Below are 17,720 nucleotides of genomic sequence, written 5' to 3'. Positions count from 1 at the left end.
ACAGTATTTTATATTGTGTATCAGTTACTGGCCCCATCCCACTCCAAGAGCAGCCAAGATACATAACATGCCTATTTTAAGCATGGCAATAGCGAAGTCAGGCAACTGCAGTGTTGTCAAGTGCTCCACAGTAACATCATGCTTCTTACAGACTGAAGCAAACTAGAATTCCTGTCAGAACAGTGCTACTATTTATGCAAAAAAAAAAAAAAAACCCAAACCACACACACAGAAAAGTGTAAAGGAAATCTGCATCTATGAAAATATAATGCAATTTAAATAGCATTCTGGGTGAAAGCATTCTCTCCTCAGACTCTTGATGCTCCTTCCCACTTCTGATCATCTCAAAAAAGACTATAGCTCTTCTGAAGAGCAGGTATAGACACAAATGGCTTTCCCAACAAGACAGTCCACAGCTTTCATTGAAAAACCACCCACTGACAGAGGACAGTTAGGAAGCATAAGGAACAATGACAAGAAATTTTTCATACAGTACAGCCCAGATAGAGTAAGGAGGACGTCAAGTCAACACGTGACACAAAATAGCTGGATATTTGCCGTATACTGCAAAAATATGAGCTTAATGGGAAAAAAAAAAAAAAGTAATTCCAGTCTAGCTAAAAACAAAAATGCAAATTAATAACAAGTATGTTGCAAATAAACTCAATGACTTCTGCACTCTGGCAAACAAAGTGAGATGGGGAGAATCAATCTACAAGCATTTCAAACTCACAGAATATAATCCAAGACTAGACTTTTTGCCTGAAAATGTTTTTAAGAAGCAAAACAGAGCCAGTCAAATTGAGTGAGGAACTTGTTCCTCCCAATCCTCCTAATGGGCTGCAGGTCAAAATAAATGCCCCAAAGTAAATGCCCAAAGCTCTCTGTAGAAGTTCTGCAAGAAAATGCCTGGCTCTGGACACTGCACAGCTACATGGAACCTAACATAATGATCTCTTTTAACGCAAAAGGCTTGATTTTTGCATCATGTTGTATCAAATGTGTAGACAGCACATGACCAGACCATACTTTGCTATGAAATGTAAGAATTTAAACATAAAGAGAATTTCAACCATAAATAAAATATGAAGTACTGCCTACTTCCAGCAAGAGTCAACTCACAGCTGAAGTCCTAACTTTCTAGCCTTACCAATTCTGTATGATGTGTAGAGCCCACTTAATTTAAAACAAGTTTAAGAACTAAAATCTAATAAATGAACCTTCAAGACATGTCTCCCCCATCTTATTTCATTCCAGGGAAAAAGGAGATAAAGAGATTATGCAGGTTCCTAGGAAGCATAACATTGATCTCAACTCCCAGCCTTGTGATTTTAAGCTAAAAGCTCCATGACCAGTTACCTAAAATTTAAAAATATTTTCATTAAAGACTCCATAGCTAATTTCACTGAAAAGTTTATTTTTAAAGAGGCAGATAAGACTTTTTAAAATGCTGTAGATATCCTACGCCTCCTCTTCCAATTACAGCATGTTTGTAATAGTTCAAAAAGCCATCAATGCCTCAGAACCACCGTTAAATTCTAGGCGCTTCTCCAACCACGGGACTTTTCGAATGCCTTTGCAGCTAATTCTTGTTGCCCTAAATACGATTTCCTCCAATTTGTTCTATATGAAGACCTTAATCAGTTCTAATATGAACGTCAAGGACTCCATGGATTCAGAGGAGATGCTCCAAGTGCCTCAATAGCTACTGCTGCTCTTCCAGAGGGAGTTAATCTATTAAAACCTTTAATAAATGGACAATCTTAGTCTCAGAGAACTGACTAAAACCAGAGGATTTTCATGGCATTTCCTGGAAGACAGATTCTCAAAAATATTGAGGAAAAACCTCATGTCTCAGTCTTCATTCTTGAATGTCCTGACTTTCCACAGTGCATCAATAGGTATCAATTTGAAAACAGTTCTAGACTAACCCTTCGAACCCCTTTCTACTACATCATATTTTTTTTTAGCTTATTAAATCCACAACACATACTGGTGATTAAATTAAACTGTCTTAAAGTCACCTGCTTTAAAAGTTAGATGTTGAAACAATAAAGCTGATTTTGTTTTGAAGAATACCGGGCCTTTGGTTACCATCAGAAGTCATACTACAGTTTTAATATCTTAGGAACAAAAAAACCATTCCTCTTTAAAATTGTTACCAATTGTTCCTAATGTGCAAAAAAAAGATGCATATAAATTCTACCTAAGACCAGAAAAACAAAGTTCTTTGCCAGTACTCAACAACTAACTAATACTGGTGCCCATCTATAGAGGAGAATATTTTTTTTTTGTTTACAACGAAAAATTCTCTAAGCCAAATTGAAAACATGGTATCTTCAGTCAGAGGACAAGATTTCCAAAACAGCCAAATAAAGACTTAGTTTTCAAAACACCTGTGTTTCAATTAAGGAGGCTCTCAAAAGTGTCCAACCCAAACAAAAGAATGAAACAGTGTATGACAAGTTTATCATAACCAGTACCAGCTCAAAGTGAGGAGCTGATATTAAGATGAAGTAGAGTTAGGTATGTGTACTGGATACCCAACATGCAAGGGATGTTAAGAAACTGTGGGGCATAAACAGCGACGGTTATGAACTTAGGGTATTACTTAAAAGCAGAGCGTTAGTTGAGACCAAGAATACCTGAAAACCTTCTTTACAAAAAATTCTGAAAAACATTATAAAGAGCAACTTGGAAGAACATGATGTACTTACAGGAGGCATAGGCATTGTTAAGAAACTTCTAAACAGGTAGACGGGTAGCAGCAGTTGCTTTCGTTTAACATACAAAAGATGCATTAAAATATAAAAGCACCTCTTCACAATTTCTAGGTTCTTTTTACCATACCATTATTTCCTCAGTAACTGAAGGCTCTCAAAAATATTTAAATAATTTATTTATATTTTCAAATAGAAAAGATTCATTATGAGAACTCTTAATTCTCCTTACTTTGGATCTGGTGGTCCATCTGACAGGGGCTTCATGGAGAGTTTACACAGTGACCTGAATACAAGGAAGGCATCCTTTTGTAAAATGTGGGAAAACTTAGCACCAGGGGTAGGTCCTGAAGAATTTCCAGATTCCTAAAGAAGTTAACATATTTCAGTATTCCATTTTGTATTAGCAGGGTGTGTAGGGAAATCCCCACCTCCTAGCAACAAGAAGTTAACATATTATACAAATATAACTAATTCACTATAGCTTTAAGGTCTCAAGACTAAACTAAAACAAAACAAAATATTCTGTTCAGTTAAAATGAGCAAACTCACTAATAAAAACTGCCATCTCAGTAAAAAGTCAGAATTAATTAAAGACTGTCATGAAATTAGGTAGGTCAAGTTTAAATAAGGTAACTTGCAGTGAATTGCCTTCAGACTTTTTCAGCAGATAACTAGTTTAAAAAAAAAACGCAACAAACTTGACATTTTAATGCAATGCGAGTAGTTACGTATCTGTGGCAAGATACATTTGGTAAAACTTCTATGGTACAATAATCACCTCTATTACTAAGTTCTTGCAATTCTGTATTGTTGTTCCTTATATAAGCAACATATTTAATGTTAATCTTCTATTTGTATGGCATATGTGACTCTAGCTTTTTAAGCTTAAAATCCATTATTCCCAAACCTAATTACTCAGATACCCTCTGTCAGCTGACAGTACACTCATGCTGATATTTGATACACAGAGGGAGTGTATTTACACATCTCTCTTGTTAATGAAAATCAAATCCTCTCAGACATGAAACTTATCTGAAATCACTGCAGTAAGGTCATGCTATAGGCTTGAAATTTTGATTTATCATTTGAAGAGAGCACATTGAAATTATACAAGCATGTCTATAATGGACTATATTCTTCATTATGTGTACTGAGTGATAGTTTTACAGTTTCTCAGGAGCACTTCAAAAAACAGGGGACAGTTCTCTAATGCCGGAACAGTGTACTCTATGGGGCAGCTAAAAATATGCAAGGACAAAAAGCATCACCTGCAAAATGTACTTACAAAAATTTAATTTAAATAGCGCATTAAAATAGAGTAATGCTTAGAACATGACTTAATATTTTAAATTCATCTGAGTAACTTACTTTATGGATTTATATTAAACACACTCTGCACAAGTGTTGGGCAACACTTAAAAGATATTACTTTTTTCAGTATTTCCTAATTTACAACTGCCTGTACCTGAGTATCGTTGGAAGAGACAGACAATCTGTCATCAGGTAAAGATGGTGTATAAGCAACAGAAATTGGAGTCCCTGGAATTCCATTTGCCTGAATGTTTTCACTGTCACTGCCATCCTCTAATGTTACAATTGTGCCATCACCACCTGCACTTTCAGCAGTCCCTTCCATATCTATCAGAAAAGATGTAAAAATGATAAACAAATGTTACATAAGAATGCAAATTAAAGAGCTTTAAAATTTAATATTTAAATACTAAAACAACCATAAGCAAAGTATTATAAGAAGGCGTTTAAGGCAGAATTTACATGGCATATAACTAAAGAAATTACAAATACTCTTTATTCCCACTAATGAAAATTACAATTAAAAAATTACTTTATAACTTTATATTGCCAGGTTCACCATTCTACCAAGTTTCCAAGAAGCATTTGAGGGGAAAAAAAAAGTCACTGATCTGATATACACTTTTGAACAAACTGAAAAACGTACTGCTACACTGCTAATACAGACAGGCCCATTTGTGAAGAGTTTATGTGGAAACAAAACAGAAAAAAAAAAAGGAACAAGAATTTGTATTTTAAAAAGAACATTAGTCTCCAATATAGAGTGTAAATGAATGTATGAAATCTTGTCCATTTCACTGTTAAATAATGCACAGCTAAGGTCTGATAACTGAAACTGTTTTCTTCAGCATGTGTTACTTACATAATGACATGTTTTAGTTAAATATTCAGAAGTGTTAAAATAATTCTTAATGTCAAGATTCAGACTGCAGTCACTATTGACTAGACATATTAATATAATACCTCCAACTACTATGTTCACCATTTCCTGAACAATACTTTCTACAATTTCTTGTGCCTTCTCTTCACACTCATTGCTTTCACCATCATATGTTCCTCCATCAGCTTTAGAAAGATCTTTAAAAAGAAAAACAAACCCAAACAAATATTAATGAGAAACTCAGAAATTAAGGAGATATTTTACTTGCATTAAATATTTAAAAATTCAATTATAAATCTATTAATAGGAGAGTATATGTTTTTTTTTAAAAAAAGCTGTGTTTGGATGCTCTGAAAATAGTATTTGCAGAACATAAGCATTCCGGTGTTTAACCTGTAAATGGTAATTAAGCCACAGGCCAATGCCAACAAAAGACATCAATTTTGTATTTTCATGTACATTAAACACTGAAAACTTACTGGTTTTGAGATGTTATTCTCAAAAACTTTCACAGTATTGCATAGGTGCAAAGAGGAATCTTTGCTACAACAGAGTGTAAGACTAAAGGATACTCGTGATAAAGTTTAACAGTGGTAACAAGGACAACAGGCATTCTGCATTGGTGAACTATTTGAAAATATATGCCTGACTCCAGATTTGGGAGAGCGGAAAAAAAAAAGACAATCCTCAAGCCTTTCTTTTTACAGACCTTTTCCCTCCCTCCATGAAACAGAAATACACACTGATTACTTTCTGCTGCTGTAGCTTGGTCAGCTTCTGTCTGTTCATTTTCAGCACTAGATATATCAGATCCATTTTCTGCCTCTATATCTTCTTGAAGGTTCTTGTCCACATCATTTGTGCTGTGGTCAAGCTCTCTTTCATGTTCTTTGGATAGCTGATCAGTCTGTGTTGGAATATGTCTCAACTGAGGTGACTCAGGCTCATGATGGCTTACTGGAGACTGCTGTAGATGGTGTTGCTGTCTATGTCTTTCCTTTTCCATCTGTTTGGCTTCCTGAAGCTACAAAAACATTGCAATCACACAAGAATTTCACTATCAAAACAACGAGCTCCATACATATTGTATACATTATTTTATAAACATGAAATCTCTATTGTTTCTGCTTACACAGTGCCTTCATAAAGCTGTAACAGTTTAAGAAAATGCATCCGTTGTATTATTATAAATAATTTTAACATCATGGGATAAACCTTTGCAAGAAGGCTGCTTTTCAACTATGCACATTACATTTAACTGTACCTTCACTGTGGAAGAGGGATGACTAAACTACACACAGTACAGGACCAAGAGTTGTCTGCCTGGCCTGTAAGATGATCAGCCAGGAGATGTGACAATATACGACTGCATGGAGAAACATCTATGCAGCTCTGACAAAGAGAAATACACTGGAGAACTTAAATGAGTCTTCTGTTATCCTACAAGCATGTGGTACTAAGGGAAAGACTGGGGAAAAAAAAAAAGAAACCCCAACCCCAAAACTGGCTAAACATCCAGGGGAAAAAAACAAAAATAAGTGTTAAAACTGAAAAGAGCAGCACTTCCACAACACTACAGAAGACAGATCCTCAGAAAGAAATCATCATACTTAAAACTGTAAGGCAAAGACTATTTCAGTTTCGCAGTTCCTTGATCTGGAATCCCCAGAAAGGAAAGAATTTCTGTAACTTGTCTAATGCTTAAGAGAACAGTCTTTAAAGTCAAACCAAAGGAGGGTGTCCTTTGAAGAGATGCTCTAAGGACTGGCTTTCTATCCCTGAAGAGTCTAGTGTTTACCAAAAGTTTTGTAACTTCCTATAGTTATTTTGGCTACTATGATCTCAGACCTTTACTCTTCCACTTAAAGCTTTCTATGCTGCATCTTTTGGGATGCTATAGATCCCCAAGCAGATATTACCTTTCATATTACAGCTCATATAATTTCTTCCAGCATTTGTTAGCTATCATATTAAAATAACTGCCCTGAGTGTGCAAAAAAAGCAGAACTACTTATCAACTTGCATAAAGACCACACTTACAGTCTGACAAAAATGAAGACTTCCATTGTAGAATAAGTTGCTTAAAAGGACAATAACTGCACAGATTTCTCAGGTACTGTATGGCTTTTGGCATGACTTATCATAAACATGTCTTATAAATCTTCGACTGTGATGGTACCACATACCAATACGCAGTTGCTTCTGAGAGGAAAGTATGAACCAAAGTACTACCCATTCTTAGATAAATCCTAAGAGTTTGTAATAATACAGTAGAATTACTTCTAGAAGTAGTAGGAATTCAACCAGTTCTCAAATCTGGGCAATTTTTTTTTTTTTTTCTTTGGGTTTTAGGTGTTGGGTTTTTTTAATAGGAATTAGGACCATTACTTTGCCTTATTGATCTTTATTACCAGCAGTGGAAGGCACAGGGCATATGCTGGGGTCCCCGCTGAGAACTCACAACAGCAATTTCAGTGACATGTACATATCTGTTAGTGACTACTATACATTCAAATACTTAAAAAATGTAAATGATTACATGACTGGAAAGTTTTTCTTTGTTTGGGTTTTTTTTGTAAGGGTTTTTTTTTTTCTTAAATCATGGCTTATTTCTTCGGTGTTTATCATCACAACAACACTAGAGCATTTCACTAACACTAATGTACTCCATATGCACTCTTATGCAGGTAGTGTGGCATTTCTTGACAGTCTGACAATAGAAACTGAAGTTGAATACATCCATTAAATATAGAGGACTGCTATGAGAACTTTAAATCATATACAACACCCCAATCCCCAGAAACACATTTCACACCTATTTCAGAGTGCAGAACACAAAATGAACAATGTAAGATACCAGATTCTTTTTTTTTTTTTCAGAAGTGCGTAAGTTTGGAAAACCAAAAAGCTTTAATAATAATGACAAAACAAATCTCTCAAGCTGATTTTAAGAGCTAGTTTCTATATAAAGATACTGAGATACTCACTGCTTGATTTTCCATACGTGCAAAAATGACATTCAGCATTTGTGTTAGAGTGGCCTTGGCTGTGGTTTGATTTATGAGATTTTTGCTTGCTAGATAGATATTGTAACATGTTCTTACAGCCTGTAGCACTGTTCCTTCGTGGATTTCTATGTGTTGAGATGTTACTGCAGTGAGCAAAGCCTAAATAAACAAACACACATATACATATATTCTCCATTCAAGACTTGTCTTGTCAATCAAATAGTTTGCAGTGAATAAATATGAAGGTTTGATTACTCTGAAAATATAACTAAGTACATACCTTGAACTGCAGTTTTAATTAAGTTTTCACAGGTACTCTTGTAGCCATACTGGAACATCATACATATCCAGTCATATTAAATTGAAAGTGTTTTTAATCAACATATCTAGGAAATACATGTTTCACAGCATATAAGAAGTTATCTACTGAGTTACCAAACAGGAAGTTAATAAAAGTAATCCTAGAATTTTCTAGACACAAAAATGAACAACAGACTACCTGTTAAAAACCTGAAAGCAATCTAAAGTGTCCGAAAGTTGTTTTACAAATAAATGTAAATGTGAAGAAAAAGACTGAGTATGAAATTAGGCAGTTATAAGTGGGACAACCTCCTTTCTAAACACTCTTTGGGTAGATGCTAGAGTATTGTGTTGCCCTCTCTGTAGAAATTAACTTCTTTCTTTCTATTTGAGCAAGTATCTGCTTCTCTTTTTTACAAAAAAAAAAAAAAATGCAAATAAGCCTCTAAAGATCAGGTAACACAGAAAGTAAGACATTATCTTTATGTGAGGTAGAGGCAGGCTGGATTAAAAAGCAGAAATAGAGGCAGATGAAAGCTGAGGACAGGGTGTGAAGACATTGTGAGAGGTGCATGTTGGAGAGGGGAAAAGCTTGGTCCACAACAGAACAAACATGTTTACACTGATCACTGTACTCCAGGAGAAGAAATCAGGGAATTTTAGCCATTAAAGACTTTGACAGAGTTAATGATTTAATGGGATGTTTAGGGTAAGTAAGAAAGAACTGGAAACACTGGAAACCTCATACTTTTGCAAGTTTATCACAGTTAAAAACAAAAGTTATTTTAAGTGTTGGGTAATTTACTCATCAAACCATGCCTAACTTCTCTTACTGACACCTCTGTCCACACATGTCACCAACAAGTGGACAAAGAGTTATCACTCAGTTAAAAACCACTGTACAGCTTAACAGGAAAAAGAAAATTAAAGACCCATCTCACTGAGCTGTTGCTGAAGAGACCTGAATTCTACTCCTAGATAAGCAGTCCATTAAGGTCCCTTCCTATTCTGCCTGTGATGCCTTAGTCCTCTCATCAGTGGACATAGGGAGGTATATATATGAAGGACTGTACTTACATTTCTTTCTGGAGAGTATACATTTTTATCTGCATGACCACTTAACAGCATCTCACACTACAACCTACAAAGTAGTGCTGCCTAAATGCCCAGTAGAAGTCTTTATCAAAAATCGAAAGGGAAAAAAAGTCAAAAAACACCCAACCAACTGAAGACAAGAAATCACAGGTAGGCAAACTGTAGACAATGGCTTCGTTAAAGGAACCTGAGTCTCCAAGCACTGGTACCGTTCTTTTTTCCCCCCTCCCAAAATTCAGCTTACATGTCTCCAGCCTTCTAAAAACCAAGTAGTGCGAAGTTAAAATTCACACCCCCATCCTTAATTCTTACCCTCTGTGTGCAATGATGCAATACCTCCACAAAACTTATCAATACCCTGCTTCTGCTAATGGAAACATCATGCAGGGGAAAGGACATATAAAAGCCACAACAAAATCCAGTGCCTTATCTGGATGGAGATCAGTGACATGTGATGTCCCTCAGGGGTCTGTACTGGGACCAGTACTATTTAATAATCAGTGACGCAGACAGTGGGATCAAGTGCACCCTCAGCAAGTTTGCAGACGACACCAAGCTGAGTGGTACAGCTGACACACGCCTGAGGGATGGGATGCCATCCAGAGGGACCTGGACAAGCTCAAGAAGTTGGCTTGTGTGAACCTCATGAGGCAAGGCCAAGGGCAGGGTCCTGCACCTGGGTCATGGCAACCTCCAGTATCAATACAGACTGAGAGGTGAATGGATTGAGAGAAGCCCTGTGGAGAAGGACTCGGGGGTATTGGTGGATGAAAAACTGGACACAAGTCAGCAATGTGTGCTCACAGCCCAGAAGGCCAACCATATCCTGGGCTGCATCCTGGTCAGCAGGTCAAGGGAGGTGATTCTGTCCCTCTACTCCACTCTCATGAGACCCCACCTGGAATACTGTATCCAGAGCTGGAGCCCTCAGCACAGGAAAGACATGGACCTCTTGCAGTGAGTCCAGAGGTGGGCCACAAAAATGATCAGATGGATGGAACCTATGAGTTTCCCATATGAGGAAAGGCTGCAAGAGTTGGGGTTGTTCAGCCTGGAGAAGAGAAGGCTCCAAGGAGACCCTATAGCGACCTTCCAGTACTTAAAGGGGTCTTACAAGAAAGATGGGGATGGACTTTTTAGTAGGGCCTGTTGTGATAGGACAATGGGTAACAGTTTTAAAGGTAAAAGAGGGTAGATTTAGACTAGATATAAGGAGTAAGTTTTTTACGAGGGTGGTGAAACACTGGAACAGGTTGCCCAGAGAGGCGGTAGATGGCACATCACTGTAAACATTCAAGGTCAGGCTGGATGGGGTTCTGAGAGACCTGGTCTAGTTAAAGATGTCTCTGCTCATTGCAAGATGGGTTGGACTAGATGATCTTTAAAGGTCCCTTCCAACCCAAACCATTCTATGATTCTATTCTATGATCTCTTATCAATGAGTCTGCCACCAAAACCTATTCATACATTTAAACCATTCACCACCTCTCCCTTCCCCTCTCCCCTTAATACAAACACCTTCTACACTGGCCTACACACACGACTTTGTGTGACATTTTCACTTACACACTTCATTAAGCGTTGTACTGTTCCACCTCTACCTTATGGCCAGGAATTCCTGGGGGGTTTCTGAGACTTGCAGATACTGAGTTAAAATATGCCGAACCCCATTAATTAGAGTTGCACACTTCAGATCAGGTAACAGATCTGTATCCCCTACACTACAGTACTCTCACACTCCAAAATTTATCCCCAAAGCTACTCACATCAATCACAGCTCTGCTGACTTCTCCAACTCTTTCCTACATGTTTCAGGAGCAAACACGATCACCCTGAAGGCAAGTAACTCCCAGTGATTTGATTCTGCACTCTCCGATCCGGCTGGAAAGGCTGCACACCTGTACATATTTTAGTATTCTACTTTTTCAAGTTTTGTGCATCATGAAGTCCTGAAAGTCCAAACCAGAAAGCTCCCTTAATCTTTCACTAATAATTCTGTAACAGAATTAGCCTTGAAAAACTTTGTCTATGCTAGCTTAAAAAAATAAAATCAGTAACTCCTGAAAACGAGCCAAACAAGTGCAGCCCAGACATAAATAGACAGCTATTTTTTTTCCAAAGCACTAATGTTTGGGCCCAATACAATAAGCATTTAGATTTAGTTAAGACTTCTTTCACCCAATGCCAAAAGGTAACACTGAGACACACACACTTACAATACATCAGCTTATGAACCACCTACAATTTCTCACTTGGAAGATAAGGTCTCTTGCTGCCTAGCATTTTGGACTCTTAATGAAAAGGTGCAGTGGGGCAGGGGATCAAGTCTCTATCGCTTTTGTTCTAGCTATGTCATTCATAAAGTTACTCCTTTGTGTCACGTTTTGTCTCCTTGTTAAATTCAGGTGATTAGGAATTTGATATTTGAAAGTCCAGTATTAACTTCCATTGCAGTTCAAAGAAACCCATAGGTTTTTTCCCCCAATTTTTAATAATATGACAGAATGCCTGCTAGTAGAAAAAGGTGTCAAGGCTACAGACGGATTATGTGCTCTTTTGTTTTAATTGGCTTAACAGCCTGAATTTCCTAAATTTCTTCAGTAAGTTTGTTATGGCTACTAGACCTTGGTTCTTTTCACACCACCTGATAAGAGGGTGTGGAGGCAAAGAAATGTTTACACACACAGGGACACATACTTCCTTAACATATTAATCCAGATTCACTGAATAACTACATCTTCTATGCAGACTGAGAACTCAGTCTTTCCAGCAGGGCATCTCTTTGCAGATATCTAACTATTAAAGAGTGCAACTTCACTACAGAGATTCTGACAGTCACTTCTTCGGGTTTCTTTCCTTCTCAGGCACTAGAGATGATGAACCCTAAACGTGTTTGTAAACTGGTAAGCATTTTTAACTTTGATATTTTGCTAATATCTTTCATATTCCTTTCCAATTAGAGCCACCCTCCGGCTATTAGTCATGCTTACTTCATGTCTCAGTGCCATTTCTCTTCCTCTACTATCACAATCTAGCAGAAATGTAAGAATGAACATGAGACAGGAAGTATTTTACAATTACTTTCTGACAACATCATTACCTCTTGGCAGCTTCCATTTAGGGCTCAATTTGACAGCATGCCCTAAACAACATCACCTCATTCTGTATCATAAAAGAGCACATCATTACCAGAACTGATGGGACAGCTAACCCCGAGAAACTGCAGGTTACGATCAAGAGCAGCAGTCCTGCTCCTCTGAAACCCCTGTCAACTCGGATGTTAGAAAACTAATTCTTCTCTTTCTTACTTTATCAGTTTTCATCAGATTACTGCCCAACCTTACTCTGTGGCCAAACAGCTACTAGGTCCAATGCAAGGAGGAAGAGAGGGAGACAGGTGAGTTGAAGGCAACCACCTCAGCAACAGTCCCCAGTTAAGCAGGATTACACAAAATCTCAAACTGCTGCACAGCAACACATGTCCTTGAGAGGTGGAACAACAAAAGCTCTGCCTTACTCCCAGCTGTATACTCTTATTGCTTATTTTGCAACATGTCTGGAGCATGAAGCCGCCTGTGCTATTTTAATGGCAACACATTAAAACAATTAAAACCAAACAGAACAAAAAAACCCACAGGTGATTTTCTGGTGTTTGGTTTTGGGGGTTTTTTTTGTTTGTTTGTTTTAAAAGTGATTCTAGTGGATTCAGAGTATTAAATCCATGCCAGGACAAGGGATGGGGTAGGACAACATCTGGGAGCAAAGCCTGGATGGAAAAATACGTCTCTGCAGACTGCAGTGGCTCTACTGACTATGACAGCATTAGGTTGCTCTTTTCTATCATGGTAGATTTGCTGCACAAGGCTTTTTGCAAACGAGTTCTCACTCCTTCTGTCACACTTAGCTCATCTGTTTTCATCCAGTATCTTCAGAGTGAGCTATGGAGAGATGATTACTACTTTACTGTACTCCTCCCCTTTGCTGTTCTTTCGGCAGGGAAGGAAACCTTTGTAAAAACATTGTTAGCACTACCTCATTATACTTCAGGTCCTTCTACAAAAGCATTCTTTGTCACAAAGCCTGCAAAAATACCAACAGCCAACAAGCTTTCCTTGTTCTGAAACTACTGGCTATCATCCTGACTGTGACATTGTTTCCTTAGGCCTTCCTTCCAGTTCTTCACACCTCTTGTTCTGTATTTGAGAAAGACCCTATTGTTCTGTGCCTCTACATAGTTACTATAAATAAAGTTTATTCATTTTTATAAACAACCATCAGATGGGTTTGGGAAAGGAGAAAAATCTTCAGGATTATTTTTTGAGTTACAGATTATCATATCTTTGTATGACACCCATAGTATTTTTTTCTTTTAGCCTGAAGCATGTTTGCCTATTTAGTGAATTTCCTATTATGTAAAATGAGTGTACTAGAACAGTACAGGAAATATCCTGATTTGTGAGGAAAAATTAATGTAGTTTAATAACTAAATTGACATTAATTCTCTACTAAAACCATACAGCATCCATCTGTACCTGTAAACTTCTCATTCCTCTCGCACTGAATATTCTGCAAGAACAGGATGGTTAGAGTGAAAGAAAGTAACTACAACCAGTAGAACAATTTAAGAACACAAGAGAGGCAGATGCACCTACATTGCAGACTTGCTAGGAAGGCTAATTTTCAACTCAGGGTCATTCTTTTCCTCCTCTCAGCCAACTCTGATCATCTTATCTTTGGAAGATTTATGACACAGTACAGCCATCACCTGATCAGCACTAACTTACTTTGGGTAAAATACTTGCAATTCAGTTGCCTGGGAACTCTCCAGTAGTTGAGACAGCACATACAACACAGTGGCCATAACCCCTCTCTCTAGCGTATTAGCTACTGAAACCGTGTAATTCCGTTTTCTTTGAGAAGGGCTATAGGGTTATTTTTAAATTATAAAATTTTTTAAAAGTCAACTTGAAGTCCAAACATTAACTTATAATGAAATAATGTGTTACTATGGACTGACTTTTGGAAAAACGCAGGAGACTTAAGTCCTTAAACCACAAAGCAACAAATACATTAAATAACACAAATATTCACAGATAAATAATTTTTCAGTATGAGTGACACTAAAAAAAAAAACCATTACAGAATGCAATAATATAGTTCTCCAAGTGGCATTTTCTTTGTGAGCAAGTGATAAGATTATCTCCTGCTTTTCACTATTTCCAAATTATTCAGTCATTGATGTTACACATTTACCATAGTTTTAAAAGACCTATGTTTATGTAACTTAAGTTTACCAACTTTGAAGACCTATGGAAATACTTTGTAAGGGTATAAAAACCAGAAAAATACTGTGTTTGCTTCCAGCATGTTTTCACAGTCAAGACAGTGATTTAAATCAACAGTGTCATATCCTGGATTCTACACCAGATTTCAGTAATAATGGATCATTAATTAACACCCAATATTTGATTAAAACTAATATTTTTTTCTGCTTAACATCAATTTGAAGAAAAAAAAAATCCATACTGTCAAGCATGTGGTCAGTTACCAGCCCTGAAACACACTGAAGGATTATGACTGTGGAGACTTCAGAAAGAACAGAACTACATTCCAGTTTCTCCCATGGAAGATAATATAAAGAATATAAATTATATAAGAATATAAAGTTTTATTTCATTTTATCACTGGAAAGTTAGGTGTTCAAAATTAACTAGAATCTAGTATGGAATCAAACAGATGCATATTTTGCAAGACAGAAGTATTTCAAGTCCAGCTCTGAAAACGCAATCCTTCTCTAAAAAATAAAACTGCAAAATGATAGGACAGCATTTTCAGGTTAAGTAGTCGGTCCTAGCCATTAACCTGAAGATGGAAGCCGCAAAATACAAAGATTCAGATGTAAAACCTCCTGCATCATTATTTCAATTCTCAAATCTTTCCATGATCCACAGCTCCTTTTAATCTCAGCAGGAGGAATTAAGCTTTCTATGATCTTTTTATAGGAAAAAATAACCACAGTACTACATGATATTGTAGATGATTAAGTTACTTAGATAGCATTCCACACTACTGAAACACAACAGGATATGGAACTGAAGTATTTTCTAAGGGTCTTCTGAATTTGGAATCTGTTTTCACACAAGTTTTGTTAAAATTCTTTCAAACCTATCACCATTCTCCTTATTCCTCAGAATTAGTTAGCTTTTACCATCATCCCATTCTGTAATCCAACCATGAGTTGTCCTCTATTCTTAGTTAAATTTCAAAAGGCAACTTGTCCAAGCAACGTCTGATTGAACTTTCCTTCCTCCATGGTCACCAGTCATACTGACAGTGTGACTAGTTGTAAAAAGACACACACAGGAGTTGACCTTATGAACAGTCTATTGCATATGGAAGACTTGGAAAGCAGTCACTAAAATAACATTCATCCTTTCAAACTACAGCTATCAAGCACACACAAAAATCTTTCTTTGCTGAACATGAACAATTTGAGCTGTCAAAGTATCTAGATAATAACAAATACTTACTATACAGCAGACCAAGGAAAGAAAACACGGATGAGGATAAACAGTTGATCTCATGTCCCATCTTTCTTCCTCATCCCTACTCTTTATAGACTTTTTTTAAAAAAATTAGTATATTTTTTATCATAATTGCAGTTCTTTAGGAACAAAAATGCCAGAAATTAATATAAACAGAACTTCAACTAAAACCTCTGCAGGTGTCAACAGGAAGTCTGCACACACACACACCACAAATGCCATAGTAGCCCTAGCAGATCAAGCCTGAGGGCAAAAGCTTCAACCAAGGGAGGCTGTTTCAAACGTAATTTGAATAAACAATTTTCAGTGGCAGCAGTAGCCTAATTAGTTGCTTTTTTCTGCCCCAGCAATCCTCACTGTAATAACTGAACAAGTATTTGCATGGCTTCCCATCAAAATTACACCAAATCAAACTAAACTACAAGAGGAAGGAAGGAGAAGGCCAATTTCCCAGTCTGGTTCATTACGGAGTCTGCAGATGAAGAATGAGGGGATTACACAGGCAAGAACATGCAAGCAAAAATAGAGGCAGAAAAGTTAAACTAGCCACTAACTGTCAGAGCTACCACCAGACATAGCTCTAAGCTTAGATACCTAAAAAGAGACAAAGTACACTCCTCAGTCTCAGCAAGATTATTTCCCTCGCAGTCAACAGAAAGGTATTTTCAGAATGCCTAAGCAGCTCCCATTGTCGGGAACCTGCTTAAGATGACTCCACCACTGGAAAGCCATCTAGTAACTACCAAACCCAAGAGTGGCTCCCAGATCTTAGCCTGAGGGCAGCACCCTATGTAAGGGCCGTCCACCCAGCATGCAGAACTGAGATAACCCTCCAGGGAGGAAGGTTCAAGGTTCTCAGATTTTACCGTGGTGTTGGTGATGCAGCTGCCCTGCGTGAACACTGCTCACGTTGTAACAGCCTGGGAGTGCCAGCACAGAAAGCAGGAGACCCAGGTTCCCTGTCTTCTATCTGCCTGATGGAATTAAAATTCTTCAGAGAACATACTGATCACCAGGACCACAGAAGAGTCTGAAAAGACACATGATCCATCCTTCAAATCATACTGAAGAAGCAGGGTCCACACTGAGCCCAGAACTGAATTGTTATGAAGCCTAAGAGAATATGACTGACTTAGCAGTTTTGTTATTTCCCCAAAGCAAGTCAAAGGTTCTTATCTTTGCTAAGGTTATTTCTAATTTTGCTGCTTTTTACAATGTCTGGTGTACAGGACAAAGATGGAGTCAAAGCCAAAACAGTACTGTCCACCTTCCCAGGCATTCTAACATGGCAATTAGCTAAGTCTAAACAGTCAAAAGATTAAGGCACTAAATGAATTTACACACTTAATGCATTTTACAATTGTTGAAGAATTTACTTTCTCAACTATTTTCTTGGACAGAAAGAGTATCAGCTCACAGATAATCCCCTTCAGGTGGGGAGGGCCTGAATAAGAAGGCATTTGGAGAGAAGGTATTACAGTGAGAGGGAGATATAATGGGTTTCAACCATTGGAAGTTTAAATCAACAAAAACTTCCCTTTGCAAGGTGAAAAATGTCTTAAATGCTTGGGCAGTACAACACAACAAATCTAGCAAACAACAGCATGAACCAACATTTGTAACAACTGTCTGCTGAAGAAGTGAAGTGCCAAGAAAAAGGAAGACTTGAGCTATGAAAAGGAGTAGCAGAATAAACTACATTCTCCGCAATAGAACAAGTAAATACAATCTGCAAGAAACGTCAACACCTCAGGAAACATATACACAAGAATACAAGGTAACAAATACTCCACTCCTCATAACTAACTTCAATTTATTCTTCACTACTGGTCATCATCACTGTCATTCAAAGGCTACT

General features: G+C 37.4%; 1 protein-coding gene across 5 annotated transcripts in view; it reads right to left on the bottom strand.

Moving 5' to 3' along the window:
• Positions 1 to 17,720, bottom strand: part of ARFGEF1 (ARF guanine nucleotide exchange factor 1) — a 100,742-nt gene that overhangs the window by 43,161 nt on the left and 39,861 nt on the right. For 3 of the 5 annotated variants that reach the window (XR_012622408.1, XM_074817705.1, XM_074817688.1), the window contains exons 5-9: positions 7,902 to 8,081; positions 5,665 to 5,938; positions 4,998 to 5,111; positions 4,189 to 4,361; positions 2,953 to 3,086 (exon numbers count right to left, since the gene is read on the bottom strand). Coding sequence is in view for 4 of the 5 variants with exons in the window: in XM_074817705.1 (XP_074673806.1) it covers positions 2,953 to 3,086; positions 4,189 to 4,361; positions 4,998 to 5,111; positions 5,665 to 5,938; positions 7,902 to 8,081 (875 nt within the window). In the remaining variant the exon portion in view is untranslated. The other 2 variants (XM_074817696.1, XM_074817714.1) reach the window with 2 other exon arrangements.

This window comes from Strix aluco, chromosome 1 (assembly GCF_031877795.1).
Source record: "Strix aluco isolate bStrAlu1 chromosome 1, bStrAlu1.hap1, whole genome shotgun sequence".
In the NCBI taxonomy this organism is placed as follows: domain Eukaryota; kingdom Metazoa; phylum Chordata; class Aves; order Strigiformes; family Strigidae; genus Strix; species Strix aluco.
This window is presented reverse-complemented; position numbering and strand designations above follow the sequence as displayed.